The following is a 27500-nucleotide window of genomic DNA, read 5'->3' as shown; positions in this document are numbered from 1 at the left end:
TCTGTACAATAACAGGGGTGAAAATCAGGGTTATCATCACTACGCTTTTATCTGCTGTTGTATAGACACAAACACTCACTCAACGTCACTGAGACTCACCCAGAGCTCTCCTCCAGCCCGAGGAACGCCCGGATCACCTCTGGCAGCTCGTATTTGACTATGAACAGGTAGCTGGACATGGCTGAGGGCAAACCAAACACGTTCATGTCACTCATGCAAATAAAAGCTTTTTGACCTTTTACAAAGTCTTGATGTTGTCGTTTCTCTACTAGAACAGGTTTTCCTGCTTGAATGTTGATTATTCTCCTCATATTCTCCATTGTTGCGGCTCCTCTCTTCCCAGTCTGTCAGTAACGCTCTGTTTACTTCCTGTCTCTATGAAGCCCCTCCTTCTGAAAAGCACACTGTGCTCTGATTGGTCGGCTGGAGCAGTGTGTTGTGATTGGTTGAGTGCTTCGAGTGTGTTTGGGAAATGTCCCGCCCCTTACCAAAACCGCCAGTTTCAACCATAGACTGTAACAAAATATGTTCGTAGTGTGTGTGACGTCACCCGTAGTGTTTCTGAAGAGCATTTTTGAAGCCCAAAGTGGGCGGAGCCGGCCGTCGCCATCTTGGCAGCGTCACTCCCGGATAAACGACAATGTACAGCGAGGCGGATTAGCTGAGGTGACGTGACGCTAACAGACAGCAGTCTGGTAGTGACATCAGCGGCAATCCACCTGTCACTCAAGTGGCCACGCCCTTAATTATGCACAACTTTAAGGCTTAATATTAATTAAACGGATGAGTTATAAAAAAATTCACCCCCCTCACAGTCGTCATGAAGGGCAAAATTATATAGATCAAAAACCACTTTTTGCACCAGGCTGTAAACATATTAGTTTCTGCTGTAAAGTTTAAAGGCATTTTAACATGGGGGATTATGGGATTGACTCTCTTCTGGAGCCGGTCTCTAGTGGCCAGTCGATGAACTGCAGTTTAAGTCACTTCCGTGTTGGATTCAAGAGAGAGAGGAAGGTTTCCGCTTGGTTTCAACACACTACTAACTAACTCAACCAGGCCCCGCCCCTTTATTCTGCGTATGAATTATTTAAATGAAGAATATTGTGACGTGTTCGTTCCCGGAAGAAACTCAAGACTACAATGGAGGCGTTTCAGGAGTTCAGAAACACTGACACTGATATAGAGAATAACTCTTTCATGCTCAAACAGCGACATTACACACTAAAGAACGATTAAGACGGAAAACAGCACAATAGGTGTTCTTTAAAGACAACAACTTTACCTCCTATGTTCTGCAGAGTTATAGATCCAAATGCTGCCATTTTTCCCGGCCATCCAAACGCTCTTTCCCCGAGCTTCTCGTAGATCAGCGATCCTGTAACCAGAGGATATTATCGCATCAACTGCATGTTTCATATGTAAATGTGTGTGTTTTTCAATCTCTCGACAAACGCACCTCCTTCTTTGGCCGTCACAAGTAACAGGTGAACGGAGTACAGCGACAGGATAGCGACTCCCAGCAGGAGGATTCTGGGAAAACATTGAGAAAAGTCAGAAACTCTTCATGTAACCTTTACTAAAAGGTTAAAACTTGTGCAAATCAGAGCTTCTTCAACACGTTTAGGGTCATCTTATATCGCCTGTTAAGGAACACGCTGCGACATTAACTGAGGTTTATTTTTAAAAGGTTTCTAAATGCAGGGTGCACATATACGTGTCTGACCGCACACACAGCTAATGCTAACGAGCCCTCGCTAAAGGTCCTCTCAAAATAAGATGAGCAGATTTCTGAAATGGAAATTTCCTATAGTTCAATGGTCCAAAAAATAAATAAAACACTTGTTATCTATGGACTAGAAACAGGGGCAAGACATTTTTATGTTTTTATTTTTAAATTGTTGTGCATTTCATATGCTGTTATTAATCTATTATGAAAACTGACCCTAATTAAATTTAAAACCATTTTAATTTTTAATTAAAATTAAAACCTGGTTTTAATGGTAATAAAAAAACCTCTCTATATAATAGTAGTAACCATTGCAAACAAATCAAATAATATTATATTATGAAAACAAAATTATGTATTAAACAAACAAAAAAAACTAAATAAATATAACATATGATAAATAAACTTTTACAAAGTTTAAAAATCGTGACATTTTTCAATTGTGAATGTAATTTTCACAAACTGAATACACTGCATTAAGTTTTGCTAAAACGTTTATGAAAATGTTATTTCTGAATGTTGAAAATGTCCAATTTTTTAAATGTTTTTAAATTCATTAAAATCACATCCATTTTTATCATTTTGCAAACATTATGGGAACGTTACTTTTGAATGTTCTCTGAAAAACGTTAGATGAACGTCCAACCGCAACAATGTATGTTGTTTTTGTGAACATTATTAAAGACCAGATAACTCTGATAACAAGCAGGGCTTTTTTGCACTGTATTTTTGTAGCAACAAACTGTTGTAAAACTATCTAATTCACAAACTGAAAGACAGAAAGATGAATCTTCAGACTGGGCTAAGGGGGGTCGGGTCACTCGACACCAGCCAGAAATAACCGTCTGACATGAGCAGCAGAGAATGAAGGAGAGATGCGGGTCGAGCGCCAGTCAGGTGACCGTTAGCGCTGAAGGTGTGTGTCCGACTTTCCTCATGCTGTGGCGGGTCAGTGGGACAGCTGACTGCTGTCAGTCACACACACACACACACACACACACACACACACACACACACACTTTAACCCCTCACTGAACAGCAGAGCCGTTGAGCTAAATATAGCCATATAGTTCATCTGTGATGCGTGCGGTGTGGCATGTCACAGACACCAGCTCTGGCCCTGAGAAATCCTGCCGTCCCGACACTGTGACATTCTTTGATAAGATCCTCTCAAGGGGTTTCTGGAAGCACCACATTTGCTACAAAAGGCCGTAGCAAGTAGTACTTTTGAAACCAATTATAATTAAATAAATAAACAAGTACATAAACAATGGTTTCAAAAGTTTTAGTGCTTGCTGTGGCCTGACTGTAAAGATAAATATCACAAAAAGTGTGATATTGAATATGATATATAATATATATATATATATATATATATATATATATATATATATATATATATATATATATATATATATATATATATATATATATATATATATATGTGTGACCCTGGATCACAAAACCAGTCACATGTCGCACGGGTATATTTGTAGTAATAGCCAACAATACATTGTATGGGTCAAAATTATCGATTTTTCTTTTATGCCAAAAATCATTAGGATATTAAGTAAATATCATGTTCCATGAAGATATTTAGTAAATTTCCTACCGTAAATATATAAAACATTTATTTTTGTGAGTGAATGCAGCACAGTCGCCAACATAAATGGACAACTTTAAAGGAGATTTTTCTCAATGTTTCGATTTTTTTGCACCCTCAGATTCCAGATTTTCAATAGTTGTATCTCGACCAAATACTGTCCTATCCTAACAAACTATACATCAATAAAACGCTTATTTATGCAGCCTTCAGATGATGTATATATATATATATATATATATATATATACACACAATTTTTAGATATATCCGGTATTTCCAGTTGCATGTACATCATTTTTGGGTGTGTATATCCAGTACATACATATATACACACATATATATATATATATATATATATATATATATATATATATATATATATATATATATATATAAGTTCCATCACCTAATTAATATTCAAGAGCCAATTTATTATTATCAGTAATTAATATTCATGAGCAAAGCTGATAAATTCAATTACACGTCCCTCCCACTTTTCGGATGACAGGGAACAAACACTCACATAAACAGTACGATGCCGGTGTTGGCCATGGCGAAGGACAGTCCCAGAATTCCACTGCCCATGATGGCGTTACTGAGGTTAAAGACGGACATCCCGAACGACGCGTGACCCGGGTGCTGCGAAACAGAGCAAAGAGAGGGTTAATCAACGGCTCGAGAGACAAAATGAGGATGCTAATGTGTTCCAGAACTAGAATATTACATATTCTTCATGATATTCCTCATATTTCTTCTTCTTCATCATCCCATTGGTGAGAAACTTCTGACTCTCTGCGTCCTCTTCATCCAGAAACTGGCTGTAAATCGGCAACAAACACGTTATTTCGTTCTCCATGTCAAAACATTTCACAGGATCTCATTTCAGAGTCAGCTTTTATTGGCAAGCACAACATGTACAAGGCACATCTGTTTTAAAATGTAACTGTACATTAAACTGTAGTATTTCTTGACTGTTACATGATGAATCAGTGCACGTGTGTGTCCACATACTGTCATCATTTCCCATCAGACTGTGCGTCACTACATCTGGACATCAAACAGCGTCAGGGTTAAACACACACAACGGCGACTCTGACCTGTTGATGGTGGCTTTCTCTGAATCGATGGGCTCTGTGTATCGATCATCCACACTGCTCTCATCGTCCGCCTCAGTGCTCACGTTCTTCAGCTCCATGCGGTCCATGTCTACAGCCGTGAGGAACGATTAGTCTCCGGGAAAAGAGCTGGAAACACAACCGGAGAAGTTTGGTTAGAGCGGGAATCTACATCAAGAACCTGGCTAGTGAAAATATGTTCATTTTGAGCTAACGTTCCCATCAAGTTACAAAACAAAATAATCTTTTGGCGTTCTGTTGGTTATGTGAACGTTAAGGGAACGTTCCATTTTATCGTTCTTCAAACATAATGGGAACGTCACTTCTGAATGTTCTCTGAAAACAAGCAGTAACATTTAAAAAATGTTAAACAAACATCCAATTAAAACGTTTCAGAAAAAACGTTCCATGAATGATGTATTTAAGAACATTATTAAAAGACCAGACGTTCTATTAAAGTTACCGGAAGAACGTTTCTTCATAACTTTGAGAGAACCTTTCCAGAACGTTCCCTGTTAGCTGGGAAGAAGCTCTACACATCATTCCCAGAGTCTTCATGACTTAATTATGACTTTTAAAAATCATAAAGAATTAGTAAATGTTCCTAAACTTCTTAGTTTATGACAAGTGACCATGAACTGATCCTGCTAAACAAGTCAATATAACAACATTCAGAGCCAAACGTATTGACTGAATCCCTGAACTTCAGACAAATCAATCCCTAGAACCTCAACACAACACAAATCTGACCCGTTCCAGTTTTACCACGGTAAAATCCATCCTGGTGTTATCTTCCCCACAGTGTAAAGGTTGGTTGGATTTAAATCTAGTGCCATATCAGCTTCACAGACTGATTCAACAAACATCAATTAGAAAAGAAGACTAAAAAATTATGTATATACAACTCAATTGTATATACAAGATACATTATGGGTCCTATCTTGCACCCAGCGCAATTGACTTTGTACACCGACACATGTATCATTCCTATGTTGCACCCGACGCACAGCGGACTTTTCCCTCCACAGACGCACGTCGGTAAATTAGGGAATGAACTTTCAGCGGTTCAGCAAAAAGAGGAGGCGTGTTCCAGCGCAAACGTTCCCTGGTGCTATTTTGCAGTTTCAGAAAACAATTCCGCGTTCAGATGCTATTTTAAGGGCGCATGCTTGGCCATAATGTAGCTTGTGCACAACGCGCATACACTTTGCTATCTCATCTAAACACAGACGCAGCAGTTCACATTTTTGCAAACCATACATAATTACAAGGAAAAATATTCCACATGAGGGAAATCCTTGTGGTGTCCATGAAGATGTGAAAAAACAGGCATAAATCTAGCTTACACATTTACCCAAATTATTATACGCCTGTTTAACCGAAGCTAATCTGGGTGTGTTTCTCCATCCCCAATGTCACTTCTCTGTGTTTTACGGCCCTGACGAGAACGTCGGTCTCCTCGGCTGTAAACCGCTCCTGCAAATCCGCCGTTATAATAGCAATCCGCCATGGAACAAGCGCGTCTGCTCTTAAAGGGAATGTGAGATGACGCTCTGATTGGTTTATTTCACGTTACGCCCAAACCACACCTATGAGTAATGAAGCGACTTCAGACTAGTGATCGACCGATGTATCGGTTTACCGATATTTTTCCCGATATTTAAGCATTTTCCCATAATCGGGTATCGGTTTTGTAATATCGGATTCGCCGATATACGGCGCCATCTTGTGGCCGTTTTGAGAATTCCGCCATTGCAGCCCGTGTCTGAGGAGATCAGTCAACAACAACTCTGTGCACATGTAAAGTATACGTTCTGCTTGCTTTGCTTTAATTATTCAACTTTATTTAACATAACAAACATGCAGAAATGAGATTTGAGACATAAATGCCTGATATAGTTTATTTATGCAGCTTGGTTCTAAAACATTGAGACGAACTCATGGAGTCGTAGCGAAATCTGCCATGTCCTGCCCCAATAAAGACTTTACATGAATTAAATAAAACAGACATGAATGAGTGCATGTTGAAAATAAAAGCGCTGAATTTAATTCTCTATCTGTTGTATTTGATCACCATTAGTCTCGAAAAAAAAAAGTTTGTTCATATTGCTGAGCGCTCACTGGGTTGATGATCAGGAATGCTCAAGCACGGCCACTGAATGAAACTTTTGACAAGATTATCTTGTTTAAACACCCTAGATTATATTATCATTTACTACATAGCAATTATTTCGCTAAAACACATCTAAATATACCGCTTTGTGGAAATTAATTATTTATTATCTCCACGCGCGGTTGAGTAAGTTATAGTTCTGTGTAAATGCATAGATAAACAGCACTTTGTCAGTTGGCATTTCATGACCTATATTCAATCTAGATCATGAAATGCCAACTGACAAAGTGCGGTCTATATAGTCTCGAAAAAAAGTTTGTTCATATTGCTGAGCACCTGACTGCAGGGTTGATGATCAGGAATACTCAAGCACGGCTACTGCATGAAACTTTTGATAAGATTATCTCGTTTAAACACCCTGAATTATAGGCTATTATCATTTACTACATAACCATTATTTCACTAATACAAATCTAAATAAAAACTGCTCTGTGGAAATTAATTATTTATTATCTCCACGCGTGATCACGGTTGAGAGTAGCCTAAGTTATAGTTCTGTGTAAATGCATAGATAAACAGCACTTTGTCAGAAAGCATTTCATGATCTAGACCGACAAAAACATTATTAATATTTATGCAAAAAAAAAAAAAAAATCAGGTAATTTTGATTTTTTTCCCCCAATATGTTAGAATAATTTTTGTGCTTTATTTTTTTACCTCATCAAAAGTTTTATTTTTAAACAAAGACACTTAGTAGCAGTGAACTTTATTTTTTGGACTCAGACCACTCTTATTTGTGTATAAATATAAAGGTTTTTTTTTGTATGCAAGGAGGGAGTGATTGTTATAAATAAAATGGTTTGTTCAGTTCATTTGTGTTGTAATAATTGTGTCAAAAACATAAGTATAACAGTAAATAAATATCGGTTCTGCATATCGGCTATCGGGCACATAAACCTGCAAATAATCGGTATCGGTTATAAAAAAAATCAATATCGGTCGATCACTACTTCAGACCAACCCATTTTAGAATCGCGAGATCCGCCCACAAAGTTACTTGCGTTTTGCGTTTGATACTTGCGTTTCAGATCGTTAAAATAGGGCCCTAAGAGTATTTGATACAAATTGGGTCCAGCATACAAAATAAGTCCTTTAAAGTTTGTCCTGATAAAAAAAACTGGGCAGACCAAAAACATATTAGTGCTTTTCATGCAAAACATCTTCCAAAAAGGCTAAATAAACCCATGCATTTGGGCCATTTTGCATTTTTATGGACACAATAGTGGATATGCATAAGATACGTTCTTTGCCAATTTCTAGTTTCACTACAGGTACAATAATAATCATAATGCACAATAATCGAAGTACACAAATTGTCCTGTTGACAGGTTTGATATTTTATCACTGCGATCGCACACGTCACTGTGGCTCGGTTCAGGATTATGTATTCCCTGTTGAGGATTGCTGTAGTTCTCAGTGTTTTGCTCCAGGTCCACATAAAGGGTGTGTTTGTTCAATGTTTGGGTTGAGGACTCATGTATCTGTGCGTCTGATCCGCTCCATGACGCATGAGCTCTGGAATCAGACGCGTTTAGGGCCGGTCCAGCACACACCTGTTATGAGCGCACAACACTCACTGGCCTCAGGTCAGCTATTTCCAGCCCATGTTGGGCACAATCCGTTCTGAAAACCATTTCCAATGAGACGGAGAGCATTACATAAGACAGTCCAAAACACAGCCAAACCATTCTTGAACCCAATTACCCACAATCCCACCAACACAAAGCCCTCATTGATATATTCATAAATGTGGCCAGAGAGAACTATAGACTCATGGAAAGCTGAAAATATTCCACAGGTCTCATTCTGGCCCACAGTACTGGGAAGCTTCTCTTGCACACAAATGTGGTACGTTTACTGGATTCACACATGAGAACAGTTTTACACTGAGTAAACAGTTTTTTACTGTGTTCCTTTGTGCAGCTGCAACGTCATACATGTAGACAGTGGCTTATTGCTTTTATAAAACACTGGCAACAGCAAATATCAGAATAAACACTTCTGCAATGTAATATACTTTCTTTAATCCAGCTATGAGCAAATGTTCTTCCAGTAATGTTTATAGAACGTTATCTGGTCTTTAAAGCAACACTAAGGAACTTTTCCTCTGCGATCCCCCTACAGGTTGGAAGCGGAATTGTCCATTACCGCTGTGGTAAATAATTTCGCCGCCCGCAGCCAGGCCCGGAGTGGGTAATCGGGAGAATCGGGAGCATTCCCGGTGGGCCGCTTCACTTTTGGGCCGCTTCACTTTTGGGCCGGTCGAGGAATTTTTTTTTTTTTTCACATTTCAATGTCACCATAGTTACACAGGCTACACACGTTTCGCATTCTGACACCGCAGCGCGCAGCCTCTGCATGGGTTGTACCATGTGAGGGAGTTCTCCCCTCCCCTCCTATAGAGTTGGTTGGGTCCATAGTCCGTCTTTTCCAAAACGTTTTCTCAGGTAGGCTACCACGGCACCGCCGACGCCTACCGATAGCTGGGCTGGCCCTACCGTAACGCGTCAGGGAGGATGGATGGGAGGAAGAGGCCAGGAGGTATGTAAGCTTTTTTTAAGCCACAGAATAAAACATTTTAAAAGATAATTGCGACTTTTTATCTCACAATTGCGAGTTTACATCTCGCAATTCTGACCTTATTTCTCAGAATTGCAAGATATGAAGTCAAAATTGTGTGAAATAAAGTCCCAATTGCGTGTTATAAAGTCAGAATTGCGAGATATAAAGTCAGAATTGCGTGATATAAAGTCGCAATTGCTTCTTATAAAGTCAGAATTGCTAGATATAAAGTCAGAACTGCGTGAAATAAAGTCGCAATTGCATATTAAGTCAGAACTGCAAGATATATAGTCAGAATTGTGTGATATAAAGTCGCAATTGTGTGTTATAAATTCAGAATTGTGTGATAAAGTCGCAATTGTGTGTTATAAAGTCAGAATTGCGAGATATAAAGTCAGAATTGTGTGAAATAAAGTCGCAATTGCTTCTTATAAAGTCAGAATTGCAAGATATAAATTCAGGACTGCGTGAAATAAAGTTGCAGTTGCTTATAAAGTCAGAACTGCAAGATATAGAGTCAGAATTGTGATATAAAGTCACGTTATAAAGTCAGAATTGCGAAATATAAAGTCAGAATTGTGTGAAATCGTAATTGCTTCTCATAAAGTCTAAGTGAATTATTATTTAACTTTTACATTATTTGTTAACCCATGGTATTAATACAAACTACACAATAGTAAGAGCTGAACTGTTGCTTTATTTATCCAATTTAGAAAAAGTGCTAATTTGGAATTCCACCATGGAAAAAGTGGGCCGGTCTTGGGCCTGAAACTCCCGGGCTGAAAAGGGGCCCCACTCCGGCCCTGCCCGCAGACAACCGTCGCACGCACGCTCGCTGTTTATCCAGCACCGGCTTTGGAATGAATGATGTCCACAGACAAGGTAGAGTTTGTTGCATGATTTCATGAAAGTATGATGTATTACGACATCAGAAACAAAGAAAACCTAAATAATGACTATTGTAACGCTTGCCGTAAAGCAAGTCAAATTTGTAGTTTTCTTATGTCTCATTCGGACTACAGAAACGCGACGCGGTTTGGCAAACTTGTATAGTGTGGTTATAGCAGATATAGGGGCTGCAAAGCGGATCTAGAAGTGCCTTTCACCCAGTTACGACTTGATGAACCACTAATACGATTTTGGAAACATTATTTTAAAGTAAAAAAATATATATATAAAAAGAAAAAATGATTATATTCATATTAACCTGTTAAGGCCGTAAATCCGGTACCGGGTGGGAATTGCGTTATTAAGATCGTTATTACGATCGTCCTTTAATATTTAAAGGTCCTGATGAAACATTAACAGTGATATCATTACAAAGCTTAGACCCTCTACTTTTCACACAAAACCATCATTTTTTAATTCATTTTACATATCGCATCATTTAAATGTTTAAATTCCTCCACCCGCAACCGAAATACCGATCAAAAGTAAGTGTGATTATGAATTTAAATATTGATGGCATTGGTCAAATTTGATGAACAAAGGCAAGTCATATATCAAACAAAAGCTTTCTTTCTCAGGATTTTTGCTATATGGTTTATTTAGTTGACATAATACAACAGATCAAATGATTGCAGAATAAGTCGCGAAGTACATCTTTGATCTTTGTAAACAAACTAGGAGAAACGTTGCATTTCATCTCTGATTACAGGTAAAAGATACATAGACTTTCACCTTAGATTGTTTTCTTCAAAATGAGTCCATTTTCACATTTATGTGAGTTTCGCTTGAGAAATAATCCAACGTTATGTCTCATTTAGTCCAGTAATGCAGGAAATAAGTTGATCCTTATGAAAATGGCAGTCGATCCACATGATATGTCCACATCATATATGTTATCGCCGACGGATGATGACGAACTATGCATCATTGGAAAGCTAATGATCTCAGCATTACGTGAACATGTCGTGAACACACCTTTCCTCTAAACCAACCAGAGTCTGAGATATTCAGCGCGCAATTTTACCTATATTCTGCGGCGCGCAGTTTGGACGCATTAGAGTCGTGCACACATTACACACATTACAGCACTCACTCACAAAATGTTAGACACATAATATTTTTTTCCGTGTTTGGTGACATCTAGTGGAATCAAATGGAATCAAACACTGTTATACACAGTTATACACTTTCAAAGAAAGATTCAAAAAAATCTTTTTTGTGTTTCTTTTTATATTTTAAACACATACAATAGTTTTTATTACATTTGACACTTAATTTTGTTTGTTTAAAGGGTTTCCTAAAAAATGACACCAATATTTTGCATTTACTTCACTGTATGTGGGTACGGGGAGCCATCAGATTTGGGTATGTCCAATTTCATGCGGAATTCCAAAATAACCCAAAGAGTTTAAGGGGTTAACATATTCCTCATTTATGTGTAAAAGCGTAAAAGCTATCGCTAAATGAATAAACATAATGTAAATAACATTCCCGGATTTTAAAATTACTCATACCATGATAGAGTATATTGGTTCCCTAGCCTGAACTAAGCATTTAAATATGTGACTTCAGCTGTCAAGACGTCAAGAGTAACAAACTTCAGCCTTGAAAAACCAGACTAACCAGTAAAAAATAAAAAAGTTGACCCAACATGCCCAGCAAGACCCTTACTAATGCAACCACTCCTTAAAAAAAAAATCTCACATTCTCATAACACACGACTTTACTTGCAGCTCTCAACACAATGAACTCTTTAAGATTTACGACCAGAAGCAGAACTATAAAAACAGTAGACACCCTTCAATTGTTCGTCCTTGACAGCAAAGAAATGAAAAAGAGAACAAATGGAAACCTCAAATGTTTCTCCAATAATCTCACGCCTCTCCTCACCTTCAGCATTTTGAATAAGCAGCAAGTAAACTCAACCATTTAAACCAGAGTGCTAACATGCAGTCCAAGTGTCTTTAAACCGCTTTACACGGTTCATTAGAGAAGAAACTACTATTCAGTTTTTCCATTTCAAAATTTCACACTTAATTCAACGACTTAAATTAAATTGCCTGCAGTTTCTTTGTAATTAAACATAACATTTACTTGAAAACTGTTTCTACACCAATTTGTTTTTGAGTGTCAACAAGCTGTTCTGGTGAATTTCTGCGAGCAGCTGGAGTTGACCTGAGCGTTTTACGACACGAGAAACACTCGCTCTTCAAAGAGAATGTCTGTGTTTGTGCTTCAAACAGCATTCTTCAACTAGCCGGCTGGAACTGACACAGACCACACACACACACACACACACACACACACACACACACACACACACACACACACACACACACACACACACACACACACACACACACACACATCGAAACTCCAGCAATGAGCAACCAAATGCAAAAACTCACACTTTCAACACATCTCCTCTAGCTTTAACCCAGGTTATAATCTATTAATGGTGGTCTGGTTACTCACAATGAGAGCCGGTCAGACGCAGGACACTTGATGTGCGGACAGAACAAGGATGAGCTTCGTTTTAGCCCTGGAGGTGAGCGGCCGCTTTAAAGAGCATTGGGAGGGCCTGACTCGGCCAATCAGGACGCTCCAATTCTCAAGCGCTCCGTGTGAAGCTCCGCCCCCTCTCCCCTCCACCTGCGTCACTGAAGGGCACACGGGGCTTCCAGAAATGAGTTCGAGATAAGCGACAGACGCGTTGCATCAACTTCTGTTTGCACTGGAGCAAGAATCTGGGGTCGCTCGCCCTCACGGACGCTCTCGAACGCCAAACCAGCAGACGCCAATCTGTATTCGCTACTGATGCCATGTGCAAACACACACAAAAACTCAGAGATGAACAGTGATGCCATGTGCAAACACAAACACACACACACACACACACACAAAAACCCAGAGATGAACTGAAACTACATTTAACTCCGATCAGAAATTCTGAAGCCACAACCAGACTGACTATTGGCCGGTATTATACCAAATCCACTTGACAGATTAAAAGCATCTACAATTATTGGTGAATTTTGTAAATATTGTGTCAAACATAAAAAAAAAAAAGTGTAATGTAGTTCTAGATATATCAGATACTAACACTATATATCTCTAGATATCAATATAGGCCATTGAAAAATCCATTAGTGCCGATTGAAATACTGAAAACTAATATACATCAAAGAGTCCGTTTTACAGGAAAACACCTTTTCAGTTTGTCTACAACAAAATTTCACGTTTAATTAAATGTATTACTTGCCTTTTCCTTGCAATTGTTTAAAATTTACTAACAATTTCTGAGCAAAAATTGTTTCTACATCAAATTTTCAGTGCAGAATTAGTCTTTTACCAGCTGCTCTTATCCAAAGTGCTAAACTTATAACTGGCGAATGGCCAATTTATGATGGTCAAGTCACTTTTATTTCTATAGCGCTTTATACAATACAGATTGTTTCAAAGCAGCTTTACCGTGAAAACAATGATCAATGATGCAAACAGAATACTTAGTAGTTTCCATCTCCGGAAAGTCTAACCAACAACCTTCTGAACACCAGTCTTGAGCTTTAACCAATGCAGCACATCACACTACACAAAAAATCCCAGTCAATCAATCAAACCATCCAATATGAGGCATTTCCTACCAACAAAAATGACAAATTATTGACAGAGTCCAATAATCAATCAACTACGTCTGCATGTCATCACGTATTATTGACTAGTCATAGTATAAAGTCAATTCTTACTGTCTTGAATGATGCAGGTGCTCCAATCTCAAGGAGAACGAGTCTTCCTGTGCCGAGAGGCCTTTCCTTATACGGAGACACTTCAACACACTCAACGCCACGAGCCAATCAGCAGCTCCGGCTCAAGGGTCAAACACACAACGGGCCACAGAAACACAACACCTCAACATCACACTCAGAGCATTAGAATATTAAAAAGTAAATATAAACTGACTTGCTAATGACAAAAACTCAAAATAAATCCAAATATTTCAACCTCAAACAAACAAAACACTTTGACAGAGTCTGAAATAACCATTTACCCAGCGCCCCAAAAATTAACCAATATTTACTTATTATTTAGACACCACTTCGTATCAGAATAAGAGACGACAAGAACAAAAATGTTTCCCACCCTGTTTGCATTATTTTATTTCGTTGTAAGGCAATATCTATTTTTTTTTTTTTTATAAAGAAATGTTGCCATCAGAGTGTAAAATAAATGTTAAAAGTTAAGGAATCTTACACAGGTTTACTACAGGCTACTGTAACTGTATATGTTTGTGCTCGGGAAGTGGTGCGACTTTTGTATTCAGGATCTCAAAAAATTATATCAAAATTTGGATTTAGATTTATTGACCAATGTATCGGTTATCGGCTTTCGAATATAAAGAATTATCCGTTATCGGTCTCTGTCAAAATGTTCATATCGGTGCATCATAACTATACCATCATGTTATATTAGCATTACATTTTAGAAAACTACTTAGTTATGCTACAGCTTGAGTGTTTCTAGTACAGCTAAATCATTTTTTTCCTCTTTTGAAAAGTCTTAAAGCTATCGTCGATTTCTTTCTGTTGGGGAAAATGAGATCGCCAAAAATCGCCACTTGTCGTTTTCCAACTAAGTTTGCCCAACTATGACAACTTCCTCTTCTGAGAACCCCAGAAATGTGAAAAAGGTCAATCAAACACGTCTGATTCATTCACCAGCTTGTTAGTAAAGACTCCGAGACCCGAAATAGACGAGTCAGATAAGCGAGACATCCAAAATGTGCTCTGCTGGTGTGCCTCCAGGAATATGGTTGGGAAACACAGCCCTGAATAGTTGCGCATGCTATCATCGTGGCTTCTAGGGCACACTATCTTGGAGCATGTACAAGCAAAAAGATGCTTTAAAAAACAAAGTTGCCATAGAAACGGAGAAATGATGCGAGAGATGCCACACCGGGAAGCAACATTCCACACTCTCGCTCCGAAAACACCAGGGAAAAACGGGACAAATCGTCCCAAACAACACATGATTCAGTTCTCAAACCTGTGCAATGAACCAACACGGTCTCAGTGGCGTTATTTCTCCGAACGCTTGCAGCAGGACTCATGTTCTCCTTCAGCTCTAAGATTATCCAGCGTACGGCTCGAGATTACATTACACAAATATATCAACCAGCAGAGAGACAGACGGCAAGAACCTTTACCCCATAAAATCTGAAACCTGACACTCGTACTTGTGTTTTCAACATTATATTCATTATTTATCATAGAAGAGGGTTTGAGAATGGCAGTGAAGTGATGTAACTGACACTGGTAGGTCACATGACGATGACAACATGGGGAATACGTCTGGATTACATTTATATTATAGTTTTTTAACAGTTGCTAGGTAGATATTTCTTCAACGTAAGTGCTTACTCAAGAGAGTGTGTGATTTCAGACGCAGCCCTGGTTTAGTTTTCAACACAAGTGTTAAATAAATGTCCTTATTTTTTAATCGAAATTGGAATAAAACGAGAATTGTGAAATAACAAAAAATCTAGATGTCTTAAAAGATCATTTTCACATCATTTTCACTGAATTACGAAGCATTACGATCCTATATAAATAAAAATGTTAGTGCAAATTTTGAGCTGTTGGTGGCGCTAGACGGTTTGAGATAAAGACCTCAAATTTCTCATAATAGTAGATGAGACGTTTCTCTAGCAGTGTGCCAAATTTCACAACTTTTAATCGCACAATCTCTGGGCTGCCAATGGATTGCTGTCCAAAAGGCGCTACAGACTTTTGGCGCTTGACCTCTACAAAAACTGCTATGCAAGTATAAAATGAAAGGCAAGTATAAACCGAGTTTCAAAAGTCTATTTTCTAGCTGTCCTTGGTTTCAACTCTCTGTCCAACATCTTATCAGTCTATCGATTTGCTCATTGCTTGTGACATCAGTGACATAGCAGAACACATAATGGACTGACCCGAGCTGAAAATAACGAAAGATGAATGACGACAGATCCAATCCTTTACAGAAGTTGAGAAAGAAAAGAGCACACTGTTCCCCTAATGAAAGCATTTAACTTCCGCTTGTTGAGGAGAGTGTGATGTTACTTCAGATGCATGAGTTTAACCTAGCAGACCCGGACCATATCGTGAGGATGGACTCCTGTCATGAAAACAGTGAGAAATCACATAGAAACACACTAGCATTGTGCTAACACCCACTAAGTAACCATATATCAACACTATAGAGTTTTTCATGGGTAGTCATACTTCATAACAACACCTTATGATCATAATTATCAAGTTTTATCATAAACGTCTATTAGGTGACATTGGAAAGGTGAAGTTCTGTGCGTTTCAGTTTGACAGGAGCGTTGTGTTTGTTCTCTGAGGTTATTTGGGTCTTTGGGTTTGCGCCATAATTACAGTAGGGTCTCAGAACCAGCGATTATAATGAACCGCTTCCATTATTGGAGAAATACTGAACCCAATGACTGCCATGACATGAAAACATTCATTCTTTGAATTATTGTATAAGCGACTTATACAATGCAATTAACGTCAAGCAAGCACAACATGCGTAAAGTTTAAGTTGGAGCACTAAAATTATTAAATATTGAAAATAAGAATGAATTCAACTTAAATGTCAGTATTTAGACTTAAGACAACAAAGCACAACAAAATGACTAAAATTAATATGTAAATTAGGATTAAGGTAATTGGATTTTAATTAGCAGTTTTTCCACATTTCCAAGATGCCAGTAGTTTCAGTTTTGCCTTGAACACATTCGTTAAGGCTTGGCTTTTATAATAAATGCCAAGCCTAAACGAATGATTCATGTTTGTTTTATACTTTATACACTATCATTCATGTTTGTTTTATACTTATATTTTTAATTTCTGTTCTGAATACGTCAAATGTAGAGAATTCAGTGTGGAGTGAGGGGAATAAAATAAACGTTTATAGTGTTTGTAAATGGTATTTTACATTATTTCTGAATGGAATCTGATGCAACTTACCTGCGTGTGTGTGTGTGAGTGTGTGTGTGTGTGTGTGTGTGTGTGTGTGTGTGTGTGTGTGTGTGTGTGTGTGTGTGTGTGTGTGTGTGTGTGTGTGTGTGTGTGTGACTCACAGTCAGGTGCAACTTATTTTCTGGAAAATACGGGTTCAGAATGCGATATAAGACACCACCTCCACGTCACAGCTTTACATTTTGTGTACATTATCTGAAATGACTGATGGCTATTGTTCATCTCTGACTGAAACCTGACAAACAGGTTACTACGGTTTGCAGAGTCAGGGCTTTGCATATTTAAATTGTGTAAGTGTATGTTTACTTTGACCAGTTTTACTGTGCTGGGCCTCAAACAAACTGGCGTAAACGTCCGAACAGTTCAGGAATATAACTACTTGACGGATAGGTTGCATAATCAGTTCTTTGATGATCATAAACTGATGATCATTAAAAAAAGATCCAGAACCTCAACAAATAAACATCTATATTAGTCATAACTGATACATTCTGTTCTGTTGAAACATGTTTTGCATCAAATGTTTGCACTTAAAAAAAAAAAAAATCTAACTAACAAAAGCAATGAACCTACTATGTAACTGAAGAGCTTTATAAGTCAGATTCTACATTAGTTTTAAAGTGTAAAATGCATGCAATGGCAGTAATTAATGGTTGTGCTCATGAATTTTTAAAGGTCCGATCCCTGTGGAAGTGCAATGCATGTGTGTGGATGAGTTTAGCATTGGTGGGCGGATCACACATTACAGAATGTTCTGGATTACCATAAAACTCACTACAACTACAACACATGGAGTCAGTCAGATCTCTCATTCTCACTCTTTCGCATTGTTACTTGCCAGTTTAGTGTTTAAACATAGTTTGCAAAGCAAAGAATGCATGCTCATAAATGCTCATCAGCATAAAAAATTATAGGTGGAATAAGAACAATATTTTCCTATGGAAACAGAAAAGCTCCGGTTTAGATGCCACTTCCTCATTGCAAATAATGCACAAACAAGGAAATGCGTCAACCAGCGTTTATTCCTGATAAAAACGTCATAAAATAATATTTATTTAAAAAAATAGGTATATGTTATGCTTTTAATCACTTTGTGTAGCACTGAGCTTTGTGTAGCACTAGAAACTAATAAATAAGTACTAGTACCTTGTGGAATAGATACTAGTATCTTAAAAATAAGTACTAGTAGCATGCAAATAGATACTAGTACTTTTAAAGGATTAAATGTTAAAACGGCTTGCCATATTGCTGCAGGTTTGATTGACTGAATGCACGAGCTTCGCTTCTGCGCGCGCCAAACATTCGCTTTGTGTGTGTGAAACCAACACAATATTCATCAAAATATTCAAAACACACATTTAAAAACCCAGCTTTTTGGAATATATCTTTTTTATACAATCTATAGTGTTTCAAACATGTTGCTTCAATGTTTGCAAGCGCCTATACAGAACAAGCTTTAGTAAGTTCATTAGGTGATATATTACACGCAAACGTTACTTTTGTCGTTTAGGAGCCTTGAAACAATTTCTACATTTAAAAAAACATTCATATAATCTTTAAAGTGCTCGTTCTGGGAATTAAAAACAACTCCTTTTACATCCAGTGATGCTTTTAAATGGTTCGTTTCGTCCTCGCGCATACACAGATCAGTGATGTAGCAAAGGCGCAACATCATCAATCTTTCACTTTCATTCTGGAAATAAATGTGTGTTTGTGTACGAACCCACCTGGATCCTGAAGGAATCAGCGCAAATCTCGCAGGATGAAGAGAAACTGGCGTCGCTCCTCGAGATCAAACCCGTTTCACTGGGAGGAGCGCGTGGAAATTTCCACCATGTGATGGCAAACCCCATCCACGGCACGAGCATCAAATTACAGCAACACACACACACAGTAATGGAGGGTCTCTTCTCTTCCAGAGATCTTCTTCGGGATCAGCTTTTATTAATTTTACTTTGCTTTATTTTGTTTTATTTTATTATTTGTTTTATTTTATTTCTTTTTTTGTTTTATTTTATGTAACATTGCTTTTTATTTAACTTTCATTTAATTATTTATTGTATTAGCATATTATGCCTATATATAGGCTATATATATATATATATATATATATATATATAATTATTTTTTATTTTATTTTTATTTTTTTAATAACTGTCCTCTTTTTTATGACAAGGTTCTCAAAAAATTTATGAACAAACGTTCTTCCAGTAACGTTAGTCGTCAAGTCACCTTTATAGCCCTTTATACAACACAGATTGTTTCAAAGCAGCTTTACAGTGATAACTGATTGTTCAGCTGAAGTCAGTTTAGTGTTGATTCAGTTCTGTTGTAAAGATCAACAATTATTCAATTAGTTAATTTCATCTATAAAGCAGTTCTGCAAAAATGATGTCACCATCCAGCTCAGGTCAGTTCTTACTCAACAGCGTCAGTGCAGTCAGATCAATAATATTACAAGTGCACAGAAAATGTGAGTGATTCCTTAAGAGTGAACACGAGTGAATCTGACTGCAGTAGATGTGAAAGATATGGATAAAAAATATGTTATTTCAGCCAGCGCAAATACCTGTTTACATCCTGTTTTTCGGGTGAAGTCCAAAGTAGTCGATTGCCGAGTTCACGCGCGTGATCATAAACCTATGCGCGTGAACTCGGCAATCGACTACTTTGGACTTCACCCGAAAAACAGGATGTAAACAGGTATTTGCGCTGGCTGAAATAACATCATTTTTATACATATCTTTCACATCTACTGCAGTCAGATTCACTCGTGTTCACTCTTAAGGAATCACTCACATTTTCTGTGCACTTGTAATGACACAACAAGGATGTTAAGAGGCTAAAAGCAGGTTTAGTACTTGCCCCATTGAAGTCAACAGGGTGCAAATTTTAAAAATAGAATAACTCAGTGTAGGCAACACCGATTTTTGTCGTTGTTCTCTGTATTGACAGCACTCCAAATGTACAAAAAAATGAGCTCAATGTTAAAATTGACCGGAGTTCTCCTTTAAGTGTCAAGCTGAGCAAGCCGGATCTCAGTGGCAAGAACCCAAACTCCAGATGACAGAATAGAGAAAGAAAACCTTTGGAGAAACCAGACTCAGTCGCTCAGTTCTCCATGGACAACGAATGATCAGAAATCAGATTGTGGATCATAGCATTCACATATTCATCCATCCTTCTGCTTGAGGATGGATTTTCTGGAGGACCTGGTTCTTGTTGTGGTCTCTGTTGAGGATCTGTGCCGATGGCTGTCATGTCTTCATCCGGCCCGGATCCGGCTGACTATACAGTAACCTCGGGAAAAACAGAGAGAGTAATATTAGCATAGATGCCATTCTTCTTACGAAGTAACAAGTATAGCCCACATCTGGTGTCCTGAGAAGTGTTCCTGGTTCCGGTCGACTTAATTTATATTTGTGTTTTAGTCTAGATTTAAACTGACAGTGCTTTCTGAACAAGGAAGACCGTTCCAGAGTTTAGGTGCTAAACAGGAAAAGGATCAGCCGATTTTGATGGATATTATCAACTAGCCAGAATTTTGAGCTCGCAATAGACGTGAAGGACTGATAACATTAATAAAACGTTTGTGCAAAGTTATCCAGACTTTAATAACGTTCTCAAAATGCTTGCACAAGAAAAAAAAATCTGAGACGTTTTAGTTCGTCTAAACGTCACTATGTTCCAGAACGTTCAGAGATCGTTATTCAACATTCCCATAATCTCTGCACAATGTAGCCTATAAGTGGAATGTTCACTTGACGTTTATATAACCAAGGAAAAAAACAGAGAGAACATTCAGAAATACGTTTTCGTAACTTAATGGGAATGCAAAACGTTCTTAGAACAATATTTTGTTAGCTGGATACTGATATTGATGCTTTTGCATAGACTTCTTTCATGCCAAGAATACTTGATTTCTACTTTATTCATTATTTAGTCTTTTCCTCTGCACAGCATTTAATCCATGTTGAGTCTCATAATAACTCCTGGGAGTGGAATCAATGGTGGTGTCATATTCAATATCAATCTTTTTTTGAATTGTTAAGCAGTGATCTTGTTGTTTTAGTTAACAGGAGGGTATTTCCACACTGCACAGTGAATTCAGATGACTTTGCATATCTGTGAGTGAACCGATCTCCCTGCCAGCTTCACTCGTGTGAAAACGTGCATGTCCTTGAGCGAAATCAAACACACTCGTCCTGAAGCTTCTGAAGAGATGATGCAAGATGTGCAAAAAATGGCAGCATTTAAATCAAGCTAACGGGTTCGCCGTCTTCTTGACATTGCAATGCAACGTTTGGCGCATTGCATCATGGGATACATTTTTGGTACATGCACATTTTTGGCAAATGCTTGCCATGCAAGTTTTCAATGCATAGAAACACTGCAGCAAATATAACTGTACAGTAGTGTGTTATTCCATGAACGCTGAATCCATTTGAGAAAGGTCTTCATGTATCCGCACAGCGCTGGAAGAGACTGCAGGTATTTTTGGATGGCCAGTTACATTAGTGACCCACATCAGAAATAGATCTTGAGCACACGCCGCGGACTGACATGCCTTGCTGTGAATAGATTCAATATATCTTATAAAATATGATGCATTTTTATCAATGGAAGTCTGAACTGAGACCGAACTCGATCACTACATAGACAGCAACTGCTTGTGTCATACAAATAGTGCGTGTGAACCCCGCTGACGAAAGGAGCGATCCCATTAAGTTTTTAGATGTTTAAATGTTTTTAAAAAGTTTTTTTTCTTGGTTATGTGATCATTGAGGGAACAAACATTATGGGAATGTTACTTTTGAATGTTCTCTGAACGTTCTGAAACAACATTTAAAGAACATTAGATGAGCATCCAACTAGAACGTTCCCATGAACGATGTATGAATAACATTTTGAGGACATTATTAAAAACCAGATCACTTTGAACGAATGTTCTATTAACGTTACTGGAAGAACGTTTGTTCATAACTTTGAGAGAACATTGCCTGAATGTTCTCTGTTAGGGGTGAATATGTTATTCAGGTAATGCTGAAAAAAATATTAGAAGAAATACAGTTTTTTTAATAGATTGAACATAATCAGTTCTTGGAGGTATTTTGCAGTCTAAAACGTTCTGGCAATGTTCTCTCAAAGTTATGAGCAAATGTTCTTCCAGTAACATTAATATAATGTTTGTTCAACATTATCTGGTCTTTAATAATGTTCAAAACAAGCACAATTTTTTAATTATTAATATATATCATGGGGGTTTTCTCTGAAGCGTTCTAGTTGAACGTTCATGTAACGTTTTTTAAATGTTACGACTTTTTTTGGAACGTTTAAAGTTACATTCCCATAATGTTTGCAAAATGGAATGTTGCCTTAACGTTGGTGTAACCAAGAGAACACATCTTTAAAGCATTTAAAAGCATTTTTTTTTATTTATTTTTTTATTGCTAACATACTAAAATGACACGCACAGCACAATTATTTAAACTGACACACAGAGAGCAAAACCTCTTCTCAAGTCTCCAAAAGTCTAAACACATTTTCTGCTTTACACACATTTTGCAATTCAAAATGGCACTTTTTAAACACACTGAACTCTCTGCGTAAGACACAACAATCTGACATAAAGTCACATAATTGCTATTTCAAAACTCTGCCATTCAAAATGACACTCCATGAGCTGATTGGCCGATACATGCGTCACCTGACCAAACACCTCAATGCTTAACTGTTGACACTTCAATCTTTTTCAGTTTACTGTTTTTTGTGTGCATATTTGTGTTCAGTCCAATGTAAATATATCTGCTGTGCATATGTTGCACTGACATGTTTAGTAAAAAAAAAAAATAATAATAATTGTTTCAACAGCATGTGTGTGTATCTGCAAATATTTCTGTGCATGTGAACAATCTGAAGAATTTTCTGCAATTTGAACTATTTTAGTACTATGGCAAAGCATACTGAAGATGAGAGCACTCTTCATGATGCCCAACAGTGTGTACAGAACTCAAAAAATTTAAGGCAATCGATTGCCTCAATTTTTTTAAGTATTGAAATTCAAAGTTTTACTGTAAGCAGAACTTAAGATTTTAAGTTTGTACTTAAAAATTTCAAGTTAAGAACTTATAACCTTCATGCAATCTCAATGTGAATACTTTCATTTGTATTAACTTATAGTTTAAACAAGCTAGTTTGCTAACATACTATTAAGTTATCATGCTATCAATAATATGTTATACAGCAATTGCTGTATGAGTACAAAAATATAATTTTTTATTTGCTCTCAAATGAAGCCGCATGCACCACTTGTCACCATGATGGTAACTATCCTAAAACCAACATTAACAGAAATTCTTCTAAATTAGCATAATAAAACATTAATCACTACTAAATCTCCCACTTAACATTAATCTTGCACAAAAAAACATTATATTACACTTAATTTTAGCATTTATTCTCCCATTCAAGTGCCATCAGCAAAGCATGCTGGGAAATCGACATCCCAGCCGTTTCAGTTCAACTTAAGTTTGTTTAAATTAAAATAAATCATTTAATAAAACTCAAAACAATGAAACAGTTTAGTTTACTTAAAATATATCAGTTCTGTGAACTTGAAAGAAAAAGAAAGTGCTAAATACTCATAAAAATTAATTTGACTGAACTAATTAGTTCAATTTAAGTTTGTCGTACTCAAACCAATTAATTATTTTGAGCGTTAGGGTTTACAGTTGGTTAGACACAAATCTGCTAATATGAATGAAGTGTGCGCCATTTCGTGTAAAAGCTTGATTTTGATAATGCTATATGTAGTTTTGGTTGCAGTGCTTCATTTCGCAGGATATACAGTATGAGCTATTTTGCAGTTTGGGTGTGTGATTTTGTGAATTGTTTTGAGTATTTTGATAAAACCAGCCTAGTTTGCAAAACTGTGTGTTAGCAATTGGAAAAAAATGTAAATATAATGTTAGGAAAACATTCCATATTGTCTATGTGAAGGATAGATGCAATGCTGCCTTGGAAATCCTTTCAGAGATCAGTTCTTAAAAAAAAACATTTCTTAATGTGAGGAACATAAGAACCTTGTTCCTCTATAAAGAACATTTTGTGCTTTGAAAAGTTGTTAAAGGTTCCTCATGGAACCATCTATGCCAGTACAAGTGCGTTTGGTTATTGTAAGAGTCTGATGACTTTATGACCCTTATAAGCTTCACGCTGGGCATAATGACCACAGTATATCACCATCAGTCTGTTGGAGGATCTAGCACATTCTGTTCTTATTCGGCTGCTTTTACTGTGAGGAACCATCAATCACACACCGCTGACACGCTTTACATGAGCTCATGAGTGTGAATGTGTGTGTGCTGATCTCACTGCACAGGTATGCACTCGCCGCTTCGTCTCGACACCCGTTATTCTGCACATTATTCCTCAGTTCTTACAGAAAAAGAGGTCAAAGTTTGGCGGGTCATTTTGTAAAGGCTCTCTTATATAATGAGATCAATCTTCAACCGGAGGCCTGACATTATTCACTAAAACAAACACGAGACAAATCATTTACCCTTTAGATACTTGCATACTGGAAATCAGCAGGGGTTGAGAAGAGCATTTGTAGAGCTGTTAATTGAAAAGCTTCTTTATTATTATAATAGACCTGATGGTGTAAGTCATTTTCACTTTGGAATACAGTGATTTTATTTAAAGAGCTCCTATTCTGCTTTTTGCATGTTCATCTGTCTTTAAGTCAAGTCAAGTCAAGTCATCTTCATTTATATAGCGCTTTTAACAATGTAGAATGTTCCAAAGCGGCTTTACAGAGATACAAGGTTTAAAGTAACAAAGATTGTTTTGGCTTTATAGCAGTTCTTGAATAAAGTTATTTTCCAGCTAAAGTTAATTTGATTGATTCACTTGGGTCGCAACGATCATTAGTTATTAACTTACGGGCCGCGAACACGACACCGTTTTAACAGGAAACTCTACACAGACTTTAAACGCGAAACCTGTGAGAGCGCTGATGGCGTGCACATGCGTATTACGAGTTCAGGCTATTGGTATGCGCATTTGAATATATGTGCGCAGGTTTGTAATTCCCTACAAACCAAGCCTTAAAAAACTACTTGTCTGGCCTTAACATTTTGATACAGAATTTGATCACTTCGGGGGAGATACGCGAACCGAATTTTCCCGACAACGCTTCATCTGTAGAGTGGGAAAGGGATCCTCCATAAGGAGAGACTAGTTGGCACTTAAGCACTGCGTTGTCCAGGCGCAGGTCATTCGTCAGATCTGGATACGGCCTGGATCCGGCAGGCTGCGGGAAAACCTTGGGATAAACAAAAACACTAAAATTAGCGTAGATGCCATTCTTCTTATGATGTAACGAGTACATCAGGATTCATGGGAAGTGTGTAACGTCGCTGTTTGAGCATGAAAAAGGGAGTTCTTCTCTATATCCGTGTCAGTGTTTCTGAATTCCCTGAAACGCCTCCATTGTAGTCTTGAGTTTCTTATTCCTCGTCACAATATTCCTCATTTAAATAATTCATGCGCAGAATAAAGGGGCGGGGCCTGGTTGAGTTAGTTAGTAGTGTGTTAAACTGGCGGTTATGGTAAGGGGCGGGACATTTCCCAAACACACTCGAAGCGCTCGACCAATCAAGACTCACTGATCCAGCTGACCAATCAGAGCACAGTGTGATCTTCAGAAGGAGGGGCTTCATAGAGACAGGAAGTAAACAGAGCGTTACTGACAGACTGGGAAGAGAGGAGCCGCAACAATGGAGGATATGAGGAAAAAATTTTCACATCACATTTTTGTGATGAAGCCGGTGGTTTGCATACATCGTTCAGACATGTTGAGCCGCAGTGCGCATGTTTAAACTGGCCTGTGGTGTGTTTTGATGCCATACTGTCTCAATAGCCAACATTTTCTGTCAAAAAGTGTTACAAATGTAACATGAGCCATATCAGTTCTCATGTAAAGCTCAGTCCTCGGGCACTTTCTAAAACAGACTTCAGCAGCGGGACACAGCAAAAAAAAAAATTAAGCTCTTCTTCACTATTTCTGTCTTGTTTTCCAGCACAAATATCTAAACATTCTTAAATCAAGACACAATTACTGGAGAAGCAAAATAAACTTGTTTTTTTCATGTATCAAAGTTAATTTAATTAAGATTAGAGTTAGGATTTAGTTTTCCCTTTGAATTAAGATTATTTTTCGGAGCCCATTGGCATATATTTTTTCTTGTTTTAAGCACAAACTCACTTAATTTTGATGCATTTTTCAGTCAGACTTATTGCTTCTCCAGTAAATGTGAATTTAAGAATGTTTAGATATTTGTGCTGGAAAACTAGTCAGAAACACTGAGAACGAGCATCATTGTTTTGCAGGGTGATCTTGTTTTTGATGAGATGCTTGATTGAATTAGGATGTGTGTGTGTGTGTGTGTGTGTGTGTGTGTGTGTGTGTTGCAGGACAGTATGGAATGTGAACAGCAACATTCCCGCTGTGCAAGCCCTGTTTTTACTGTCCGGTGTAATTATAACTGGACATTCAGTCATCCAAACATACAGCAGTAAAAGCAGATTCAGCCTCTCATCCAAACTTACCATTCATTGACATTAAACAGAGCCATTCAAAACACACTCTTTAAACTAGATTTTTGTGTTTGCTCGTGCAAAACCTGCAGCGAACAGAGAATGTTCTCTTAAAACGTTCTTCCAGTAACATTAATAGAACATCCGTTCAATGTGGTCTTTAATGTTCTCAAAACATTAGAGCAAAAACATAATTTATACATCGTTCATGGAGCGTTTTTTCATTGGATGGCCAGTTACATTAGTGACCCTCATCAGAAATAGATCTTGAGCTCACGCCATGGACTGACATGCCTTGCTGTGAATAGATTCAGTATATCTTATAAAATGATGCATTTTATCAATGGAAGTCAGAGCTGAGACCGAACTCGATCATAGACAGCAACTGCTTGTGTCATACAAATAGTGCGTGTGAACCCCGCTGACGAAAGGAATGATCCCATTAAGTTTTTAGATGTTTAAATGTTTTTAAAAAGTTTTTTTTTCTTGGTTATGTGATCATTGAGGGAACAAACATTATGGGAATGTTACTTTTGAATGTTCTCTGAACGTTCTGAAACAACATGTAAAGAACATTAGATGAGCATCCAACTAGAACGTTCCCATGAACGATGTATGAATAACATTTTGAGGACATTATTAAAAACCAGATCACTTTGAATGAATGTTCTATTACAGTAACGTTACTGGAAGAACGTTTGTTCATAACTTTGAGAGAACATTGCCAGAATGTTCTCTGTTAT

The 27500-nt window shown here is 37.6% G+C and overlaps 1 protein-coding gene across 3 annotated transcripts in view; it reads right to left on the bottom strand.

Annotated features, from left to right (window-relative positions):
- The window catches only part of slc38a4 (solute carrier family 38 member 4), a 35237-nt gene extending 16213 nt beyond the window's left edge, over positions 1-19024 (bottom strand). The window contains exons 1-8 of one of the 3 annotated variants that reach the window (XM_081363180.1): positions 18885-19024; positions 4432-4578; positions 4059-4152; positions 3858-3973; positions 1460-1533; positions 1286-1378; positions 100-181; position 1 (exon numbers count right to left, since the gene is read on the bottom strand). The exon at position 1 is cut by the window's left edge and continues 82 nt beyond it. In XM_081363180.1, the coding sequence (XP_081219306.1) occupies position 1; positions 100-181; positions 1286-1378; positions 1460-1533; positions 3858-3973; positions 4059-4152; positions 4432-4538 (567 nt within the window). In that variant the 5' untranslated portion in view covers positions 4539-4578; positions 18885-19024. Of the gene's footprint in view, positions 2-99; positions 182-1285; positions 1379-1459; positions 1534-3857; positions 3974-4058; positions 4153-4431; positions 4579-12607; positions 12668-13878; positions 14001-18884 lie in introns of those variants that run through there. The other 2 variants (XM_081363181.1, XM_081363179.1) reach the window with 2 other exon arrangements.
- Between the last annotated feature and the right edge of the window lie 8476 nt (positions 19025-27500).

The sequence above is a fragment of the Scardinius erythrophthalmus genome (genome assembly GCF_964197995.2).
Source record: "Scardinius erythrophthalmus genome assembly, chromosome: 4".
In the NCBI taxonomy this organism is placed as follows: Eukaryota; Metazoa; Chordata; class Actinopteri; order Cypriniformes; family Leuciscidae; genus Scardinius; species Scardinius erythrophthalmus.
Note: the sequence above shows the minus strand (reverse complement) of the source record. Positions and strands in the feature narration are given on the sequence as shown.